The 16,910-nt window shown below is 38.0% G+C and overlaps 2 protein-coding genes across 2 annotated transcripts in view; both read left to right on the top strand.

Annotated features, from left to right (window-relative positions):
* Positions 1–15,958, top strand: part of rpz (rapunzel) — a 29,474-nt gene extending 13,516 nt beyond the window's left edge. The window contains exons 2-3 of the mRNA XM_007242156.4: positions 916–1,002; positions 13,677–15,958. Coding sequence (XP_007242218.1) covers positions 13,710–14,393 — 684 coding nt within the window. The 5' untranslated portion in view covers positions 916–1,002; positions 13,677–13,709 and the 3' untranslated portion in view covers positions 14,394–15,958. The remainder of the gene's footprint in view (positions 1–915; positions 1,003–13,676) is intronic.
* rpz2 (rapunzel 2) lies at positions 5,608–9,846 on the top strand. The gene is made up of 2 exons (XM_007242155.4): positions 5,608–6,029; positions 8,021–9,846. Exon 2 carries the CDS (start codon positions 8,048–8,050, stop codon positions 8,756–8,758), a length of 711 nt encoding a protein of 236 aa, XP_007242217.3. The 5' UTR covers positions 5,608–6,029; positions 8,021–8,047; the 3' UTR covers positions 8,759–9,846.
* Positions 15,959–16,910: the final 952 nt, after the last annotated feature.

Below are 16,910 nucleotides of genomic sequence, written 5' to 3' on the forward strand. Positions count from 1 at the left end.
AATCTCTCCAGAGAGGTCTCCAATTCCCCAAAACTCAGATTATTTATTTGTTTTTGTTTGTTTGTTTGTTTGTTTTATTTATTTATTTATATTATGTATTCAACAAGCAAGTATACAAATAATGTCAGATAATGTCAAATAATGCACAAACTTAAGTACTCATTGAAACAGCATACCATGAAACAGGAAACATCACAGAATTAGACAACATAGAACAATATAAGCAATGGCAAAAATATAAGTAACATTTAATTCAATAATTGCGTGTGGCTAATTAATATACTATAGATTATCGTTTTAAAACAGATCATAATAGCAGAAGTTTTACACTAACATACAGGGCACAAAACTGTTTGAAGTTGCACTTCAAAGGGTTTCTCAAATCATTTCAAATTTAGAAATCTGTATTTATTTTTCTGGAGCATGCAGTGCACCAATAATCCACCAAGGAGCAGAAATTGTTTAAATATTATTGTCTTATTTAAGTAATGCATTACTTTTTAGGTAATTTATTCTATATTTGTATTATTATTTGAATATAATTTTAAATCTACTGTAATATTTAATATAATATTATGAATTAAGACTATTAATTATATACATTATACATCTTAAATATAATATTTATTCTGACACTATAATTCAAGACTATAAATTTTATATATGAGGCAAATGCTGCAGATGTTTCAAATTACAAAATATCAATACGAATATATTTGGCTATACAGGGTTAAAACAGCTCAGTTAAGTGTAGCTTAGTTTTGTAAAGAAATAAGTATTGGAATTGTATGGAAATACAGTAGAAGATACTGTTGCATGTGATTGACCATGGTACAGTGTACAGGTCTGTGAAACATGTTCATGTTTATTAAAGGTATTACACTGATTCCTTATAATTCCTTCTCATTTTCACAGGAACTCTGAGAGGAACTACCTGAGAAGTATCCTGAGTGTATCAGTGAGTGGAGGCCTGTGTGTACACGCCCCGGAGAAGACTGCAACGTAAGACTCAACTTTCTCAACTATTTCACTCTTTCTACTGGTGGCCCTGGTGGAGGCTTCTACAGCTGCATCTGCTCATGATTCACTGAAACTGAAACTTTAACTACACAGGAAAATGTCATGCCAGGGGGCTTTTTTACACAATTAAATGAACCCATAATTTACTGCTTAGTTGAGACTCCATCCAGATCCAAAATTAAGGGGGCTTACAGGGTGGTGTTCCTCACATGGTGGTAATATTTTAGCATATTCCCAGCATGGCTTCCTGTTTGTGTGTTTCTTAGAAAATTTTGCAATGGATTGATTAGTAAATAGCTGGTTTAGATTAGTAAAAAACAATACTGACAATTCAAACACTGATGCAGCAATTGATGTGGAATTTCAGTGTGTAAAGGCTTTAGGAACTCTACTTTTGTTTAATACATATATATTTATATATGTATATGTGTATTTATATATATATATATATATATATATATATATATATATATATATATGTAGAAGTAGACCTGTTACAACAATTCCATTTTCTTATTATTTATCATACAATATATGGTCATAATCTCAATCATTTACAAACTTGCCGATTATGTTTACTTATTGAAAATAGCCTACTGTTGTAAATGCACAATTATTTTAAATAAAAAAACAACAGTACTTTTATTTTTAGGATGTACCTAAAATAAAAAAATGAAACATTTGTCTGGAAACCAGATATTAAACATGGTATTGTGAGACAGCAGTTTTAATTCATAATTTTAGGGATCATTTTGTGTTTATGCATCTTTTATAGTGGGGGACTTTTATTTTGACACTGGAGTTTTTAATTGGATTAAAAAATAAATAGTCCAGTCCATTTGCTCTAATGTTGAATTTTTTTATAGATACATCCTTTGGTACAAAGCAAGAATTTATTTTAAATTCACATGCCTTACAGTATTTAGCTATTTTAGTTTTTTTATTTATTTAGTCTAAATTGTCTCCATTTAATAAATTAAATAGATTTTTAAATCTAGCACTTACAAAACTTAAAAAAAATTAAAATCCCTACATATCAGCAGACAGAACAACAAAGCACAGTTTTTTATATATTTAAGATAAATACCATTCATTGTTTGGTATGAATGAGTTAATATGTATATTTAGGTTTTATTTATTTAGCATATTAGAAACATTTAAGATTTATTTTATTGATGTCTGAATATTGTATGTAATTATTTATTTATTTAATTGTTTATACTGTGTAATTATATTAGTTGCAAGAAATTGTCTTGAAACTATTATCATGTATATTGACTATCATTTCTGGAACAGCATAATTAACATTACAATTACTGTAGACTTTATAAAGGTCACTCACATTCATACATCTCATTTACAAGCCATAAAATATATTTTTTTGAGTTCTAGAAGGGTTCTTCTACTGCGACATTTTATTCTTTTTGACACCTCAGTTTTTTCTGTTCTTAGTCAGTTATCACCGCTGGCATCGCTGACTTTCCTTTGAACCCTTCTGTTGTTCGCTTGTGGAAAGCCTTTACCACAACTTCCTCCATCGTGCTGCAGCTACTGCACCTCTATAGTATGAGTGATGCCAAACTGTAGAAATAGGAGTATCGGCCCAGTGTTTCCACTGTGGTTAAAGTTTTATAATGGAGACGTTAATAAGTTGCTTATAAATTGCATTGAGACTCTAGTCTCTAGAGCTTCAGCAAATCTCTGGCTTTCAAATCTTAGCCCCTGACATTGAGTGAATTCTCAATTTTATATTTTTTTTGTTTAAGTCATGAGTGTCTGGTCTTTGACTCTTGACTCGAGTTTCAAGTCTCTAGACTTTGACTCCAACTCGAGTTTCAAGTTTGTAGGCATCTCTGAGTTGAGTCACGAGTCTCTGGGGTTTGATTCTGAGTCGAGTTTCAAGTTTTTCGACTTTGACTTCGAGTTGAGTCTCTATTGTATGGGCCTTGACTTGGGCTTGAGTTTCAAGTCTCTGGGCTTTGACTCTGACTTAAGTCTCAAGTCTCTGTGCTTTGATTTTGAGTCAGTTCTCTAGGCTTTGACTCTGACTTTCTCTGGATTTGACTGTCTCGAGTTTCAAGTCTCTGGAGTTGAGTCTCTAGTCTCTGGATTTGACTCCGAGTTGAGTCTCTGGGCTTTTAACTCTGGCTCGAATTTCAAGTCTCTAGGCTTTTACTTTGACCCTAGGCTTTGACTGTGACTTAAGTCTCAAGTCTCTGGGCTTTGATTCTGAGTCAATTCTCTAGGCTTTGACTCCGACTTGGGTTTGAAGTCTATGGATTTGACTCAGAGTCAAGTCTTTAGTCTCTTTAGTAGAGAATGGAGTATTTGCTCCAATGTGTCTACTTAACACAGTCTGATTCAACACAATTTCAAATAACAAACAAGAAAAGCACCAACATTAACATTTTTGTCCTGAACTGAAACTGAACAAAATTAAACATTTAGCAAAAGGCCGAATACGGAACTTTTTTTTCTCAGCTTTCGATTAAATTGTCCATGTTTTTCTCCAAAATTAAGAAACAGAGCGGTTACAAAAATTAAATTTAAAAACCTTTACTTAACTTATGTTCAATTTTAACTTCCCTGTAGTCATGCCATGAAAGTACAGTAGAATAAATTAAGTAATTACTGAATGTTTGGTTTAAATTATTATATGTATCATATAGTTTTTTCATTTATTTTGACGAACACTAAGTGCTTTTTTGCTTTTCTTAAGTTGAATAATTTGATTGTCGAATATCCAAACTTATCATTATAGAAAAATAGGCTTTGATCTGAGTTTAATCTGAAGCTCCATCTCATCCCCAATAAATGTGCTTGAAAATATGCTAGTCTGTAGTTTACTCACATAGTATACTATGGAAATAACTGTAGGGCAAGTCGTTTCACACACAGCTTCACGCATGTTCATATTTCCTCTTTATAATAAAAGATGCAAGAATGAAACACAACTAGACAATCAAGCCTGGTCATATCTGTCTGTAGACTATCAAGCAGAACTGGACTGTCAGCCATAGACCGGCTACAGAAAGAAAGAAAACCTCAGAAAGAAACAGGCTTTGTGTGGGAGCTCCTCTCAGCTGTTTAGAGGAAACAGCTGAAAACAGCTGACAGTGAAGCAGCTGCTTCAGTCTCTGACATTACATTCAAGTGTTTGAACGCGGTGTGGCTGCTGAGATAATACTTGATCCCTATATGAATACTGTTTTCCTTACTTAGAAAAATCTGCCACTGATCCAACCACATTTTCACCACATGCCAACTTTCCCTGCCACTGTCCTCCCCGTCACTGTCCTCTCCTGCCACTGTCCACTCCTTTACTGTCACCCAGTCACCTTTCACCCCATCACTGTCCACCTTTGTCACTGTCCACCCCTGTCACTGTCCTCCCAATCACTGTTCACCCCGTCACATTACACCCCTTCACTGTCCTCTCCATCGCTGTCCTTCCCCGCCACTGTCCTCCCCTGTCACTGTCCACCCCTGTTACTGTCCACTCTTCACCCTGTCACCTTATACGCCTTCACTGTCCACCCCTGCCACTGCCCTCACCTGCCACTGCCCTCACCTGCCACTGCCCTCCCCTGCCACTGTCCACCCCCGTCACTGGCCTCCTCGCCACTGTCCACCCCGTCAACACCCCCCCAGTCACTGTCGCCACGTTATTGTCCACCCATCACTGTTCACCACTCACACCTTACACCCCGTCACTGTCCAGCCATCACTGTCCACCCCGTGACTTTCCACCCCATAACAGTTTATCCCTGTGACTGTCCACTCCATAACAGTCCACTCCATAACAGTCCACCCCATAACAGTCCACCCCTGTGACTGTCCACTCCATAACAGTCCACCCCTTTGATTGTCCACCCTATAACAGTCCACCCCCGTCACTGTCGTCCCGCACTGAGACACTTTATTTTCTACTGAGACACTTTATCACTTTTCATGTTACTGATATTCATTCATAATTACCCATGCTGCTATAGCAATTTGCACTTTTTGCTGCTACCTCCCTACTCTTTTATATTTTGTATATTTATTTTATCCATTTTATTAATGTATTTTTATTCTATTTTATTTAGTCTTCATATTTGTTATATTTTAACAATTGCTCTTTGGGTGTAAACTGGATCATGAGAATACAATTTTGTTCCACCTCATGTACCATGTGTGATGTGAAATGACGATAAAAACTCCTTGAATACTTGAATTCATGACAAAATAGAAAGTAAGTGCGTTTTGTGTATTTGGGGATTTACTGACCTCTCTGGTGAGAATGTGTAATTGCACACAGCATGTGAAAAGGGTGCTTTTAATGCGGCAGAATATAAATAAATTGCTGTGTGAATTTCTGTGTTTTTGAGAATACTGTTTAGCTCATTTATGAAGTAATGTAAAAATGTAGAGAGTAACTTCATCTAACAGACCTACCAGACCACTTGGCTTGGCTTTCACATTAAATATATTTTAGACATTGCAGGGATGGTTAAGCCGGGAAACTGATACCATTAATTAATTACAATATTTTGTCCCTTCCTAACTTAAGAAAACTGCTTTAATTTTCAATTTAAAGAAAAATCTAAGAGATTGCTGCTTTAAAATGGAAAATATAGTTGTTGTATCATTATTTTAAAAGGTTTAGAGGGCTGGATGTTTTGAATGCACAGTATTCTGGTAATAACTTAGGCCTAAATGTAATATTGTGGTAATTAAGTGAGTACATACTCTGCAGCCTCTGATTTATGGCCAAATGAAAGCAGTCGAGAGCAGGCTGTAGCCATTTTCTGTGCGGTGGAAGAAGGGATTGCGGAACAGCTGCATTTTTTTCCCTCCTTAACCCAATCAGCATTGCTCAGACATGAGTCACTCCCCCACCCTGCCCTTATACGGCTCAGGGGCTGGAGCTGCCTCTCTCTGCCGGAGACTGAAATGGTGGCTGCCTGTACAAAAACAGCAGCAGCAGCAGCACCATTAGGAAGGGAACAGCTACAGACCTAACACAGGTAAGATTCTTAGCCCAGTCGCTTTCTGCTTACCATACTTTTACGCAGCATGCATTTCCTGAAGTCATTTATGTGCTAATCTGTCTGTTTCCTGTAGTCCGTGAGGCTGGATGTGAGCTTGTTTTTCTTTTGAAGCTATCCGGTTAGCCTGGAAAACAGGCAGTGCTACATTTCCCCACTCCCTGCACTGTACAGACATACTGTAACTGAATGATTTAAAGATATGCACTGAGGGCCTTTTAGTATTTTAACTGTGTTTATGTTTAAATTTCTCTGAACAAACTGCACAAGACATCTGATTACTGTGCTATATCTGTACTAGGCAATTCTATTTTGGTTTGGGAGTAACTGAGGCACTTTCATGTTTTGTTTTTTTTCTCTCTCAGAAATGGATCATTTATATCAGCTTCTTTGTGAAAATGAAAGTAAACACATCCCTTTTTGCATTCCTTTTAAATTCAGGAAATCAGCTTGCATCAGTTTCCTCTTTAAATTATGACACCTTGTTTAAATCCAGGTTTTGAAGATGAGTACTTCTGGTGATGAGGGTGAAGCTACAACTTGTACCTGTATTAAAACACCAGTTTAGTCTAGAAGAAGATATATATAATCTTGTATTCTACGTCTGTAAAATAATATATTTAATATATATAAGAATATTGATTATATGCTGGGTGGAGGAGCTGAGTCTCTGTGAAAGAAACCTGTACGCCACAGTTTTCTCCTGGGTTGTTTCAGAACTGGACAGCAACCTACTGCTCCCATATTCCTTGTTGGGGGGGGCAAATGGGGGCAAAATGTTGGATTGCTTTGTAATGATGACGATGATGATGCTGATTTAATTTAATTTTTTTTTTTTTTTTTTTTGAAACTGTAAAAAAAAGCTAACCACATTTACGAATTATTGGAATTAATGTAGGGCTGGGCGATATTTATGGGTAAAATATTATCATGACTTTTAAATACATTTTTAAAGTGCACACTATTAATTGCAGTATTTTGACCCAGTATTTAAGTTTCTCATATTTTGTGCAGTAATTTTTACAAAAATGAATGGGACAAATTATGCTCCTAATAGTGAAACATGCCGTTATGGTCTACATTCCTTAAGCATTATAAATACACTAACATGGCAAAAGTCATGGGACAGGAAGACTTCGTATTTACGTTTACGTTACATTTACATTTATGGCATTTATCGGACGCTCTTATCCAGAGCGATTTACAAGTTTATTCCTATTACAGAGGTGGACCAATGTAGTGTTAGGAGTCTTACCCAAGGACTCTTATTAGTGTATCACAGCATGCAGTCACCCAGATCAGGAATTGAACCGCAGTCTCCCACATGGTAGCATGACTTTTGTCGTATCCCATTTAAGCTAAAAAACACTACTGACTATTGCAATATGTGTGCAGGGTCTTCTGCATTGAATGTAGCTGTGATTTTGTGGATGAGAGAAGCTTGTCTTTTTTGCATGGACTATTCTAGCCAGAAGCCGCGGTTCACGATCATTACCACTAACCACACTGTCCACTGTGGGTGGTAATGTGCCCTCATGACATTACACACTCCGTTACACACCTAGGACTATAGATTAAAGAAAAGCTAAATGTTTATGCCAGGAGCATGCTGGCCAATCACAAGATAACACCTCACAAGTTATACAGGGAGTATTCCGAAGCCGTCCCCTGAGGTAACACTTCATGAGCAGTTTACACACTGCTATCCCATGATTTTAGCATTGGTTTTAGCATTGGTCAGTGTACGAACACCTATGCTTAAGCCATTGTAGATAATTTACTCATAAAAGCGTATTGCGTATTGTTATAACAATGTATATTATTATGATAAAATATAATTGTATTGCCCAACCCTACATTAATATTGTTTAACTGTCAAAACCCCCAATTATAAATTGGCTTCTTGTACAGCTATTGCTTGAATCACATGTATGAGGACCTCTATTAACCATAATTTCCTTCTTTTTCAGAATCGCAGTGGAGCAAAGACTTGGTGAATGAAAAGCTCAGCATCCATGGCAGACAAGGAGCAAATCAAGCAGACGGCGATCAAGGTTCTGGGCTACGTAGAGAAAATCTCAGAGTTCGCCTCCTCCATAGACCCCCTGTTTGGCATCGTCACTTCCCTGGTCGGGGTTGTGAGGAAGGGGCTGGGAGATGATGAAGAAGATAAGGAAGTGGACAAGGACTTCCGTCAGGTCCACGAGAAGCTGGAGAGCATCTCAGCGAAGAACAAGCAGACCCTGCGGCAGATTCGCATAGACGAGGTCAACGAGACCTTTGGAAAGTATGAGGAATACATCAAGCATCAGTACGGCGCCTTCAACACCATGGTGGAGAAGGTCAAGCTGGACCCGGAAAATGCAGGCCGATACATGGAGGACTTTGAGAAGATCTACGAAAGGGACAAGAGTGACTTAAGCTTGGATGTGTACTATCGTGGGGTCATGGGGACTGGTTCGCTCTTTGGCAGGCCCCTGCTGAAGGTTTATCTGGAGCACTGCGACAGGAACAGGAAGGTGATGGAGGCTAGGTGCTCTCACCTGGCCAATCTCTTCCATATCGGCCTCATAGCACTGATGGCCTACACCTCGGTCACGGAGGACGACGAGGATGAGGTCCGGGAGAAATGGGCCCAAAAGGTCATTGACATTCAGGCCAAGATGCAAGAGGTTCTGGACCAATGTGATGAAGAGGACCGAACCTAGACGCATTTGAAAGGGTGTTTATAATATAGGCAACTTCTCATATTCTAAAAGTTTGCAATGGAGCAATCAAAGAAACCAAAGTGACTTTAATATGGCTACATCCACACAGCAGATAAACCAGACCCAAACTTGATGTTAGTATATGGACATCTTCTCTAGCATGAAAGGATTGGGACAACCCTTCAATCACCTGATATGTCATCAGAAGCGCTAAAGTTTAGTAATCTAGCTGCTGCTGGTTAACTTCTTTAAGACATTATCATTTGTCTTCAGAAAGGAGGACAGGGATGGTGCAGAAATTAATTTAGTGTCCATTTCTTAATTTTTCCAGCTTTTATTAGATTTTATTTTATTATTCTGTTCCGCCTTAAATTCTGCAGCCTCTGCCATCTGTTGCACTATTTAAGGTGGAATGGGAAAGTTAGCTAGCTATCTAGCTACTGAGACAAACTACTAGCGATCTGTTTTATGCTTGTTATGTAGAGTTTGGCCATAAAACATTGAAAGTACACATTAAACTCTCGTAATATAGTGCTAATCGTCACTTTTAATAAGGAAAATATTCTAATTTTTGGGTTTCTTTGGTTGCTTGTTCACAGAGAAGAGAAGAGAAGAAACAGAAGTATAGGACCAAGGGGTAAAATGGGATTGGGCCCAAATGTTGGATGACTGTTACCTCACTATCCCAACACTGAAACCCTTACTCATTGCTGTTGTCCATTTAAATATATAGAATTTAGGGCACTTTTATCTGCGGTGTGAACTTAGCATAAGGGGGTAATAAGGAACCTTTTTTTTTCTTGCTGGAGCTTTTCCTATGCAGCTTGCATCTTTTTTGTATAGCACTTAATTTCTATAGTTATTATTATTCATTTTCAGTAGGTCTTTGTGTATGCAATATTTCAGGTATGCTCATATGCAGGGTCCTCTAGTGTGGCTGAATGTATAGTAAAGCTGGAATATTTGTGTATTTTATTTTTCATACTGTTTATTATTATTGTTGTTCAGTTTTCAGATTTTGCTACTGTGGACCACACTGTTTGACTTGTTTGCACAGCAATAAATATTTTCTGTTTCCATATTCAGAATTGTAGCAGTCTTGGTTGTTTTTTTGGTATTGCTTTAGAATTAAAATGCATGATTTGGTACAGTGATTTGTTCAATTTTTAGGTATTAAACATAGTTTTTGGTCTCCCTTTCCAGAGAACACATTTTATTAGACTTTAAAGCATTGCTATAAGGAATGGATTGCATTAATGAATACAAGAGCATTGTGATATCAGGATATTAGATGATCGTTACTGCAACTCATCCCAAAAGTGTGTGATTTAAACATCTCAGTCACATGCTGGGTGTTGAACATGCTGGCAAAAAGTTCATATTAATCTGCTTAAAAGAGTTCTATTCTATTGGCAAAACGTTTCTACAGGGACTAGATAAGCTGTAAAAACTAGACAATTACTGCAAAATAATTGATGCTACTGTTTCAGAATCTTATAAAACATCATAAAATTGCAAGTGTAGCTTAAAGGAGAACTCTGGTGTGAAATGGACTTTGGATGTATTAAAACTTGATAAAAAGTACTTACATTTGTTGAGAATCCCACCTCCGCTCTTCTGATGCTTTCTGAGATCCAGTATTTTGTGCAATTTGCCCAAACAGGCTTTTAGAATGAGTGAGATGGGGCATATTTTTGCGCCTGCAGATAAATCACTTTTTTCACCGTTATTCAGGCTCAAAGTAGCTCCACACTTCATTGGTAGAGTCAGGAGAGCCCTGAAATTTAAAACGAAACATTTAGAACTTTAAAATTGCACAAGTAGTTTTATTAAAAAACACTGTTTACATCACATATTGTAGGTAAATCTCTGGCCGCCGCCCTCTTAAATTTAAGTCACAATAAGTAAACCGTCGATCACAAACAAATAGGGTAGGATAGTTCGGCAGATTGCAAAATTAATTCCCTGGAAATGCATAAATTTCATTTGTTGCTGAAAATATCTGGTTACTGTCGATATTAGAATGCGAAGAACCAACAACCAATTACATAAACATTCCTCAAAATGTTTTACTATTAATGCTCAGTGGTTGACTTATTATGACTTAAATTTAAGATGGCGGCGCCTGGAGATTTACCTACGCTATGGGATGTAATCTGTGGCTTTCAATAAACTTCTTGTGCAGTTTTAAAGTTCTAAATGGCTCATTTTAAATGTCAGTGCTCTCCTGATTCTACTAATGAAGTGTGGAGCTACTTTGAGCCTAAATAACGATGTAAAATGCGATTTATCTGCAGGGGCAAAATATCCTCCATATCATCCATTCTAAAAGCCTGTTTGGGCAAAACGCACAAAATACCGGATCTCAGAAAGCTGCAGGAGAGCAGAGGTGAACTATTCAACAAAGGTAAGTACTTTTTATCATGTTTTAATACACCCCAAAGTCTATTTCTCACAGAAGTTCACACTGCTTTAACTTTAAAATATGGGAGGTTATACTTGGTAATGTTTGAAACTCATTTATATCTGCTACTATGTATTTCATAGCACACCACATAGTTTTTTTTGACAGCACAATATTTAATTAAAGCTATATCCTCCTGAGACCCGTACTTTTTTTTATGTTAATTTTTAATTTATCCAAGCTATTTAGGATTAGAAGGACCAAACAAGTACAAAAGCTAAATTTTGTAAAAACTAAAATTGGATAAGAATTTCTGTCTGGACTGGCTGTAGAAACTTTTGACTGGGATTCCCGTAACGTTGGCCTAAGGGTCAATGTTTTAATAAATGTATCATGGTGCAGTGAAGCAGAAATGTTATGACCTCATATGAGGACACAAGGTCTCAAGAGGATATTGAGACCACAAAGAGCCATGGTAGATCAAATGTGATTAAAATGTAGACGCAGGCCAGTCTTTTGGTAAACTAACAAATACAAAGGCTAAGTTAGCTCAGCCAGTTATCTTTAGATGGAAATCATAGATGTGTGTACTTGCTGTTGCTGCTCAAATAAAAAAAAAAAACAATCCTAGAGGAAATTCTGTGGTGTCCACAAACATTTGGACATATACTGTATCTCACTGGTGTAACTCTCATTGCTAGGCTGCTCAACCCAACTGGATATGTAAATAGGTATGTTTTGCATTTAGTTTGTGGTGAGCCACTGCAGGCATTACAGCCTATATTCCTCATTACTGTGTATAGGAGCTACTCCCAGTTTAATACCTATATTCTCCTGATGGGTTTAAGCTCAGGCACAATGGTCATTGTTTTATTGATGAATAAAAGAAGCCATATTGGATTGTACTAAGGTACAACAAGTAGTATTTTGTGTTCGTTTTTCATATAATCTCTCTATTTGAATGGCTGTCACATGACACAGTGACCCACATAGGAGGCTGTGCACTAGGTAAGCATAGGCTCTGAGTGGGTTTGTGTAGTTACTGTGACTAAGGCCTAATCCCATTTTACCACTTACCCCTAGCCCTTGTTTTTGAGTGTAACCCTTCCTCTCGGAACAGATAATTTTTTCAATGACTCTACTTCAGTTACAATAACAGTTTTTTTTTCCCCCCATTTTTCTCCTCAATTTACACAGCCAATTAACCAACCCACTCATTAGGACTCCCCCTCCTCCCAGGAGAGTGAAGACTAGCACATGCTTCCTCCGATACATGTGAAGTCAGCCATCGCCTCTTTTCGAGTTCTGATGCATCAGCTCACAGACGCCCTGTGCTGCTGACATCACCCTAGGAGTGATGTGGGGGGAGCGCCATCTACCCACCCGGAGGGAGCAGGGCCAATTTTGCTCCCTCTGATCACCAGCAGCTTGAATGCAAAGCTGCATGAGTGGGGGTTTGAACCTGCGACCTCCTGCTTATAGTGACAGCGCTTTAGACCGCTGGACCACTCGGCACCCTACAATAGCAGTTTTGTCTGTATTTTGATTTGTTAGTTTTAGAAACAAAAATGTACAAAACAAATAAAAATGCAGTCTGTACTAGAGCTGCAACTAAAGATTATTTTGGTAGTTGACTAAACTGAGGATTATTTTTTTTCCTTCATGAAGTCCTCCATCTCTAAAAATGATAGAAACAGCTGAACATGAGATTTAAAAGGCGTTTAAATGGAAAGGGAGAGATCCTCCATCCTTAGAATTGGGAAAATCCTTCAAGCACCCGATACATCAATAGGAGCGCTAAAGTGCAGTAACCTAGATGCTAACTAGTTGACTTTAGGGTTTATTGTATGTCTTCAGAAAGGGGGGAGATTTTACTCACATGTGCCCTGAGGTACATTTATAACTGGCAAAGCACTAAGGAAGTAAATTCATTATTAAAATTGCACTGCTGAAGTAGATGTATTGGACTTTGTGCGGGATGTCTGCTATGGCATTAAAAAGATTAAAAGTTCACGTAATATTTTTTAAAACTGCTTCGAAAAGCAAGATAAATATGCATATAGGCGATTAAAAAATAAATTTGTCATCACCATTTGTCATCTCTCCTTGTCTGCTTTGTCTATCAAACTTTGCTCTTTATATATAAACTGCCAGGGTATGGGGGGTGTGGGCCTTATGAATCCTCAACGCTTTCGCTATTTTCGGACAAATATTTTTAGTTGCCAAATATTTTGTGCCCGAATTACAGCCCATTTTAATTTGGGTCTTATCTAGACCACAGGTTCAGTGTACAACCCACCCAAATGGGAACCACTAATCACTGATCCTAATGGCGCCCATCACTGACATCCACATGTGGAAACAAATTGGAACAAAACTTTGTGGTCACCAGTTGGGTTACCCATATAAACCCCACCTGGGCATGTTATCTAGGGAAATTTTTCAGTGAAGGAGGTTTATAGTGTTATAATGGTTTAATATAATGGTTAATATGAGCCTTTTCTATTCTTTCAGGCCATTGTTTCTTCCTTTGTTGAAATTGCTGATATGGCTGACACTGAAATCCTAGAGGATCGCGACAAGCTGAAGAGAGGCCTGGTGAAAGTCCTGGAGTGTGTGGCTACCATCTCGTCTGCAGCCGCTGTGGTGAACCCCATCTTCGGCGTGGCGGGCTCTCTGATCCGCGTGGTCCTGCACCAAATAGACGACGAAGAGATCCAGACGCTGAAGCGAGAATTCGGCAGCGTGAACCGTGCCCTGAACGAGATCTCCCGCCAGAACCTCAGCACTCTGGAGCAGATTAGGAAGGAGACGCTGGACGGCCAGTACAGTATCGTGGAGGGAAACATCCGCAACCAGTTCCGCAAGTTCATGGATATCGTGGAGGCGCGGCCCGAGCACCAGCAGCGCAAAAAGGACGACTTCGAGGAGAGCTACGCCAACGACATGGGCGACCAGAATCTACACACGCTTTACGAGGGCGTGATGGGCAAGCCCAAGCTCTTCAGCAGACCCATCCTGGAGGTCTACATGACCCACTCCCACGGAGACCGGCGCGTGATGGAGCGCCTCTGCACCCGCCTCACCTACCTCTTCTGCATTGGGCTGATCGCGCTCATGGGATACGCCGCCATCATCGGGGATGATGAGGAGGGCCTGAGCGAGGAATGGGCTGAGAAGATGGAGAACGTGCAGGAGAGGATGCAGGAGGTGCTGAGGAGGTGCAAGTGATTTGCTCCTGCCTTTCTAAACACAGGACTCCTTATGTAATCCCAATATATTCCCTATAATAATGGTCACCATCCTTCTACCCATCCTTCTGGAGACCAACCTGGTGCAGAGTTTAGTTTCAAACAAACATGTTTGACCAAACTGACTAAATTATTGACTGAATAATCCTATTATTGTTAGAGATATGATTTGATTTTGATTGACAAGTTTGATTCGTTTGATTAATTTTCCAATCTGACTCTACTTCAGTTACAATAACAGATTATGTCTGATTTTTGATTATTTAGTTTTAGAAACAAATAAAAAATACAAAAGAAATAAAAATGCATTCTGTACTAGGGCTGCAACTAATGATTATTTTGGTAGTCGACTAATCTGATGAATATTGCGATTAGTCGATTAGTCAACGATATTTCTGACATGTCCTCCATCTCTAAAAATGATAGAAACAGCTGAACATGAGATTTAAAAGACGTTTAAATACTTGGAGGTTGTTTAAGTATGGAGAGTATTGATATATAGTGAGTAAATCTGTAATTATTTACCCACCTCCCATTGCGCATCTGTCCCCAGCACTTTGTGTAATGCAATGCCATAACAAATTAACGATTAGTCGACAATGAAATTTAAAGTAGACAAATTTTAATAATCAACATTGTCGATTATATCGACTAATCGCTGCAGCCCTAGTCTGTTCATAGCCTTAAGGTCAGTTTCTGAGACAGGGATTAAGCCATAGACTATATTTTCATCTCAATGGAAAATCTGTCTGGCCCTTAGTAAGTCTGCCTCTTAGTGTTTACATAAAAAAATGATCCAAAGCTGTTACATTATTATTATTATTATTATTATTATTATTATTATATATTTGCTTTTGTTCAACATAGACACATCTAACATAGAAGAAGAGTTTTACATGAATCAGTATCAGATATATTTTTATAACCTAGCCTTAATCATTGGCCACTAGGGGTGGGCAATATGGCCTTAAAATAATATCACAATATTTATTTGTATTTGTATTATTACTTTTAGCAATATGGCAAAACATTATGATCCAGATATTATCCAGGGTGTCAGGATACTAATAATAAACTCCAAACATCTCAATATATCCAGAATTAAAGTAAAATAAATGATACTGGACAGATATAATGGGAAATTATATCTATACTAGTAGATATATAATGGGAAATGAGAACAGTGTAAATTATTTTTCTTTTGCTAAAAACAGTAAAAAAGTAGTAACCTGATGTGATAATTGGGGGTGGGTGATATGGCACCATATTTCAGGATATAATATCATATTCACAATATTCAAATATGTTCCCGATATTATTTCATACGATACGATATGCCACACCTCTATTGGCCACTTTAGTATGTTTGGTCAAACTATTATAACATTTGGTTCTAGTCCTGGCCTACATTTTAAATGCATTTTGAATTAAGGTTTTTCCATTGAAAAGAAAATATTATTGATTAGGCTTAATCCTTCTCCAGAATCGAAATTAAAATCGGCATATTACGGTTCAAATCAGAGACTGTAAAAAAGATGGACGCCGTGTCTCCGTTCCCAATCATTCAATGAAAATGAAGCCAAAATCTTCCTCCATGTTGGCAATCCTGCCACCCGATTCTGCGCAGTAGAGACCAGAGGAGGGAGAAAGACTGTGGAGAGACAGCCTACTCATTTAAATAACCCCGCCCCTGAGGGCTGCCTCGCGGTCACAGACTGCAGAGCGGGGCGGAGCGGAGCTGACGGTCTGTTATTGGTCCCGCCCATAACCAGCCCTTTTACCATAACCACACCTTTTTTGAAAAGAGCTGAATAACGTTTTAAAAACCGAATTCTGTGGGGATATAAAAATTTGACAATATAAGCAGAGGTTACACTAGCTGTTGCATTTAAATAATGGAGGTAGAATTACAGTATATTAGAAAAAAACGTGATTGAAAGTTGTCTGTTTTGCCATTGAAACCTATGGGGATGGGTGGGGTTACACAGCTTTCTGAAACCGAACAGCAGGGGGCGCCCGACCTGTGGTGGCTTCACTTTTAAGAGACGATGCCCTGTCCAGCTATATACAGTTTATGGTTCAAATTAAACATTGCAGAAGGTTGATCTCCTAGGAGAAGGATGAATAGTGACCATTACCCCCAAAGGCAATCTCACTGTTACCCTGTTTTTTTTATTTTTTGTTTTCTTTATACTGTCTCATTGTCCCTTTTCTTTCTATGTTTGTCTTTCCTTTCTTTCTTTTCACTGTTTTGTCTTGTATCATCTTTTGATTATAAAAACAGTAGTCCTATATAAGAGAGGGAGCCCTCTAGTGGGTGAGGGCGCTCACACACTGTGATACAGTCCCATTTAATAGACCTAAAGTTGTCAAATCTCAAAAGCAAGCAATGAACACATGTTAAGACCTATTATCTGTCATCCTGTGGGACTATAAAAGGATTATCTTATTTTATCTTAATCTGGTGATCTTCTGATTCAATGAACATGACTTATTA

The sequence above is a fragment of the Astyanax mexicanus genome, chromosome 1 (assembly GCF_023375975.1).
Source record: "Astyanax mexicanus isolate ESR-SI-001 chromosome 1, AstMex3_surface, whole genome shotgun sequence".
NCBI classification, from domain to species: domain Eukaryota; kingdom Metazoa; phylum Chordata; class Actinopteri; order Characiformes; family Acestrorhamphidae; genus Astyanax; species Astyanax mexicanus.

What these genes read in the sequence shown, in the direction of transcription:
- rpz2 (XM_007242155.4), top strand. Translation starts at nt 8,048, where the DNA reads ATGAAAAGCTCAGCATCCATGGCAGACAAGGAGCAAATCAAGCAGACG.